Source organism: Pseudonaja textilis, chromosome 1 (genome assembly GCF_049901715.1).
Source record: "Pseudonaja textilis isolate UNSWEBS1 chromosome 1, rPseTex1.2, whole genome shotgun sequence".
In the NCBI taxonomy this organism is placed as follows: Eukaryota; Metazoa; Chordata; class Lepidosauria; order Squamata; family Elapidae; genus Pseudonaja; species Pseudonaja textilis.
In genome coordinates, this window is record NC_141990.1 from 129855920 (window position 1) to 129861919 (window position 6000).

The 6000-nt window shown below is 37.9% G+C and overlaps 1 protein-coding gene across 4 annotated transcripts in view; it reads left to right on the top strand.

Annotated features, from left to right (window-relative positions):
* Positions 1-6000, top strand: part of TRAPPC12 (trafficking protein particle complex subunit 12) — a 75598-nt gene that overhangs the window by 46192 nt on the left and 23406 nt on the right. For all 4 annotated transcript variants that reach the window (XR_015740164.1, XM_087916754.1, XM_026695239.2 and 1 more), the window contains one exon: positions 2563-2635. Coding sequence is in view for 3 of the 4 variants with exons in the window: in XM_087916754.1 (XP_087772880.1) it covers positions 2563-2635 (73 nt within the window). In the remaining variant the exon portion in view is untranslated. The remainder of the gene's footprint in view (positions 1-2562; positions 2636-6000) is intronic.

Here is a 6000-nt window from a genome sequence, read left to right on the forward strand (position 1 = left end):
GTAAGTAACAGGGGTAGCAACATTAAATCCTCTTTCTTCTGACATCCAAATCTATTCTAGAATTGTGGGGATGTTCCAGAAGAATGAATACAGTAGTATGGGAACGGCAAGGGAAAATTTAGAGAAAAAATTCTCTCTTCCTTTTCTACTTCCACCAGTTTGAAGCATTGTTAGATTGCATTTTCCCCATAAAGAAAACAAGTTTTTGTACACAGAGCAACTGGTTGCACATTATTGTGGCAAGGGCTAGAGCTCTTTGGTAAAGTAAGTGCAGTGTGAACAGAAGGCATCTTCAATTAATGTCAGCTACCAGGACTGAGGAAACATTCTGCTTATTAACCTTCAGAGCTCCTGCCTGCCACAAGATGCAACTTCCTCTGTCTCTTATTTTCTTCTTCTTTTGCCAAAGATTTTAGACAGTGGTGTGGCGAGGTAATTTTATTCTCTGCATTTAATAGTTTTATGGATTATCCAGTCACCCAGCTTTACAGTGGACACGAGGAACACAGTAAATATTTCTTCTTCATTATGCCGTGCATTTTTCTTGTTTGTCCATTACAAGGACACTTGTAATGCACTTTTTACATAAACCTTGAGTTTTTAAGCATAAACAAAAGGAACACACTCTGTGCTCTTTTTCATTTAATTCACTTTCTTATTGCTGCATTTTTGAAAAGTTACTATAGATATAAATGTAGAAAAGACCAATCACACATTTTAAAAAAAAACTAGACTTGGGGAGTTCCAAGTCTGATGTGGTTGTGCAGGTTGCACTCCTGAAGATGATAAAATAACTGGCTTGGTTGGGCAACTAATCACTAATTGGCAGGGGGCGGGGGAAGCTCAGCGGTTAATAAACAATCAGAAGCTTTGAATTCCAGAAGTATCATTGCTGCCATCTCCAGTCAGTCTCGGAGAACCATTTACAGTAGGCATAGCTGGTAGCATCTTGAAGTTCAAAAGGCACTTACTGTATTCTGTTGTCTCCTCAATGCTTATGGGAGGTAGGCTTAAGAATGAACTATGGTTCCTCGCTGCTGGACGATGTTTTGAAATCATCTAAGTCAGTGGTCCCCAACCTTTTTTGTGCCACGGCCCGGTACCGGCATCACAAAATGATCCGTGGCCCAGTACCAGCATCAGCATGCATGACAAGGCAAGGCAAGCCGAGCGCCCGGCCAGCCAGCCGTCCCCCGCTTCTCCCCGCCACCTTCAACTCCTCCTTTGTACCTTTGTCGATGGACTTCGCTTCGGGAGGGCTTTGGGACGGTCGCTCAGCTCGCCTTGCCTTGGGTGCTGAAAGAATCCTCGCACCTTAGTTTCGTTCGAAGCACCCCCCCCCTTCGATGAAACTAAGGCGCGAAGATTCTTTCAGCACCCAAACGCCGCTTTCCAACCGGAAAACCTCACCCGGAAGCACTTTCTTGTCAAACAAGATGGCAGCGCCCAGCAAACCAGCGGCCCGGTAGGAAATGTTCCACGGACCGGTACCGGTCCGTGGCCCGGTGGTTGGGGACCCCTGATCTAAGTAGTCCAAGTACAGTGCTTTTATTCAAGCTTGCAAGAAGTTGTGATCCTCCAAGCTAAATGCCGCCTCTTAGACAAGCATTCTGAAATCTCCATGTTCCTCCAGTTCCATGCGGGCTAAGAAAATTCTTCAACAGAGAGCCAATGCCACTAGACAGTACTTTGTTTTGTTAATTCACAAGTTTATAAATCAAAACAGATTAGCGTAACTCTGTTAATCTACTGGCTCATTTTTCCATAAACGAACCATTTCTTTTTTTAAAAAATACACAGTTTTTGATCCTTGGTTTAAAAGCATATACATCTTGCATTTATTTCCATTCTGGAATTAAATACAGGCGGTCCCTGGGTTAAGAACGTCCAACTTAAGAACAACTTGTACTTATGAACAAGCTGTCTATTACTAAAAATGGCAGTATTCTCTTTCTCCTGTCGATGAACTGCTGACACCCCACAATGTGTTCATGAACATTGAAGCTGCACATTTTTAATATAAATATATAAAATAAAAAGCCTGTACAGTTTCAGCTATTTATGAAAACATTAAATGGTTCATTGGCTCAAAGGAGAACGTGGTCCACCATTTTGAGTAACAGACAGTCTATTCGCAAGCACGAGTTCCAACTTAAGTACAAATTTAAGTTAAAGAGAAGCTGTAATTCATTTTTAACGCAGGGATTGCCTGCATTGCAATACAGAAACATCCTCACATTTTCACTCTGATTAATCCTACTTATGCTGGTGGATCCATTCTGTAACATACCCTTGTGTCTCTTTTTTGATCTCCCGAATGTGATAAATGCTGCTGTTTGAGCTTAATGTGGGCATTATTTCCTCACTAAAGTGTTTTTTCCAGTGAAACCGATCTATCAGGGCAACCTGGTCTACCCAAATAAGGGTATGGCTAGCTGACGAGAGCTAAATAGCTTGAAATGGACCTATACTAGTCTCCGTTTATTTCTTTGTCATTAAAATATGAACTCAATTTCCTCACTAGAGTTTTAAAAACGAGCATTGGTTGTCTATTCACTGCAGATTTTAGACAATTTGGAACACGGCTTAGCAGAAGATGGAAGCATGACCAACATTACACAGGACAGCAGGCAAGGTAGGTGTGCTCTTAAAACTTTTTTTCCCATAGACCGGGTGTTTGTATCACTTGCTCAGAAACACTTATAAGCTCTTACAAGATTGCTCAGAAGCAGTGCTATTGTCGTTTCTTTAGCTTTGAAGCCATGCACTGGTACTCTGCTAAATTTTGTCTTTTAATTTTATTGTTTTAATTTTATTAAATTATTATAATGATTAAATCGGCTCGTCCCTTCATATTTTGGAAAAAGAAAATGGGTGTTGTTTTAGAGTGACAGGTTTTTTATTAGAAAAAAAAACATGACAGTAGGTTATAAAAAATGAGCCAAAACAGTGCTCAGTCTTTTAAAAAGTCTAGCACAGGGGTGTCCAACCTTGACAACTTTAAGACTTGTGGACTTCAACTCCCAGAATTCCTCAGCCAGCTTGGCTGAGGAATTCTGGGAGTTGAATCCTAAAGTGCTAAAGTTGCCAAATTGAACACCTGTCTAGCGTATTATCTCACAAAAGTTCTTCCTGGAATTGGAGGATTTTGTTTAAACCAAAAGGTGTCTTCTGACAAGTTAATGCCTGCTGTTTTTTTCCTGGTTTTATTTTTTGCTTATTAGGTAAAACAAACAACAAAAATAGCAAAAACAAATGTACACATCAACTTTACATTAGAGCAAAGCCTGAAGTGAAAATACAATTATAAAGAAATTAAAAAAGACAGAACAAACCTCTTCAAAAAGGGAGGGGGAAGCGGGGGGGATAGGGAAAAGCATTCTAATAGTCTCCTTCACTTTTCTCCTCTTCTTTCCCCCAGATATTTTAATGCTATATTTGAAAGTCTGCAGTTATTGCTCAGTTCATGTTCTAAGACTCTTAGCTTGCCTTGCTATGTGACATGCTTTTGGACTCAGTCTAATGTCTCACAATAGGTTAGCCATTTATGTTTGTCAATAATTTCTCATCCATAAATGCTTCTTGTGCTGAGAGCTGCAGAAGTGTTTTGGGGCACACTTGGGTTTGTATCTACCCCATATTCTCAATGTAGCATGTCTCCATTTTAAAATCCACATTAGCCTTAACTTTATTTATACTACAGATATCCTTGCCAACCCAATCTCAGATGGTGTTCTTCTAACTCCTAACAGCCTTCTGTTTCTCAGCGATGCTCACTCTTTCATCCAAACCAAGCTGCAAGCTGCAAAATGCAATTTTAAATAGCATAGACATGCTCCTCCTCTTTCCTTTGCATCTTATAACACCTTATAATTAACTTGTAGTTTTTTTGCCCTATCACACAAATGTAGATGTAACCTTTTGCCGCTGTGTAAATGGTGCACAATTATGAAAACAGGTATCGTCCAAAACATTCTAGGCAAGACATTCATTTTTATCACAGAAATTCTATCCGACAATGACAATTGTATTTTCTTTCATTTTAACATGTGTTTTTAACTTCACTCCATTTAATAGTTATTCTGAAATAACATACAATTATTCCCAAATATTTTACTTCTCAATTTTAAACCCATTTTATTCATCAATTCTTCTATTTTTCTGGGGTTTTTTTTACCAGTTTTCTTAGCCACGTAAGTTTAGTGGTTGTGCCCACTAGGCTAGAAAGCAGGGGATTGTGAGTTCAAGTCCCACCAATGCCATGAAAGACAGATAGGTGACCTTGAGCCAGTCACTCACTCACTCAACCCAACCCACCTCTCAGGGTTTCTGTGAGGAAAATAGGAGTAGGAAGGAGTATTGTGTATGTTTGCTACCTTGAGTTATTTATAAAAATAATAAAGGCAGGATACAAATTATATAAATAATATTTTTGTCTCATGTATGTTGATTTTACAAACTGCTGATGTACCAGATTCTATTAGTTTTTCCTTTAATATTTCAATTTTCTTTAAAGGAACCAGAATAAACAAGAGAGGAGAGATTGAACATCCCTGTATTTTTCTTTTTTTGTATCACGTTTTGTTAGATTTCTATTAATAATTATTTGTGTTTTCTGTGAAGTATAAATTGATCTTACCAATTTATAAAATTCTCTCCAAAGTGCATATCTTTCAAAACTTTGGAAAAAAAAGCCCAGTTCAAATTGTCAAAAGCCTTTTCTGCATCTAAGAAAATCAGTGTGTTTTATTTTTCATTATGCTTCAGTTGAAACCTCCGCTGTTTAAAAGTAAAAATCAAACCTTCTGTTTTGTCCCATTGAAATGGAATTCTTTCCTAATCTATCAGTCAGAAAAAACTACTCTTTTCTCACTCAAAATACTAACTGGAATTTCTTTAAGTACAAATACATAAGTATTATCTTCAGTCTTGTATTAAAATGCTGCTTGAAAACTCGATCTCTTGTCTTCTTCCTGACAAAGGGCACCAAGACATCCTTTAGAACATTTCTTATTCTTGCAAACCTTGAATTTAATTTATATATTTTATCAATTTCTGCCCCTGAATTTTCCTCATTCCAATCCAAGAAGTTTGCAAAAGATTTAATAACCTTTTCTCCTAATATCTTCACTAGAATTCTCTGGAAGTGTTATAAATATCAAATAACGTTTCTTCTTTCTTAATTCCAAAACAGCCAAATTATCTAGCTTTCTTTCCAACTCCCTATCTATAAATTCTTACTTCCTTTCCAGAATTTCCACTTTGTCATTAATTCATTTTACATCGCCAGACACTTGTTTTACAGAGCTTTCCATCTTCTTAACTTCTTTCATTTCCTCTTTCCTCTTTATAGCTCTTTCCTCTGCTTTTTTTTTAAAGCTGTCAATTTAGTATCTAGTGATTTAGTTAACCGTATTGCCCAATTGTGCAATCATTTTGGCTTGTGCAATCTTTCTGGATAAAGGAGTTATAGTGAGATTCCCCACTTGTATTCTGGACAGCTATTCCTCATGATTAGACTGCAGGAAGTGAGGGTTTTATGGTCAGCTCATTAGTTGAGTGCCTGGTGTCAACAAGCACCCCCCCCATGTAAAACAGTAAAAGTGTATGAGGATGTTTTTCTGCTCTCCCTTATCTTGTTACCACAATGGGTCATGTGATTAGGAGGGAGGAGAATAGAGCAGATAGTGATTTTCCAAATTACTGCTCTTTCCCAGATTATTTGGAGGAATTTTTCTAATTTTGTTCTTCTCTTTAGTCCATAGCTGAACCAGGTCCCATTTTAGGGCTTGTTCTTCCATTTGCCATTTTAGAACTTGTTTTTTCTTCTCCTCCCACACCAAATTGGGTCCAACTCTGTTTTGTTTTCAGAGACATAGTCTGTTGATGACTGATCAGAGTATCAAACCTCGTTACATAATTTTTTCCAACATTGCAGCTGGTTGGCAAGATTGAAACTTAAATTTATTGAATTATGATCAGTGACTCACCAGATTATCT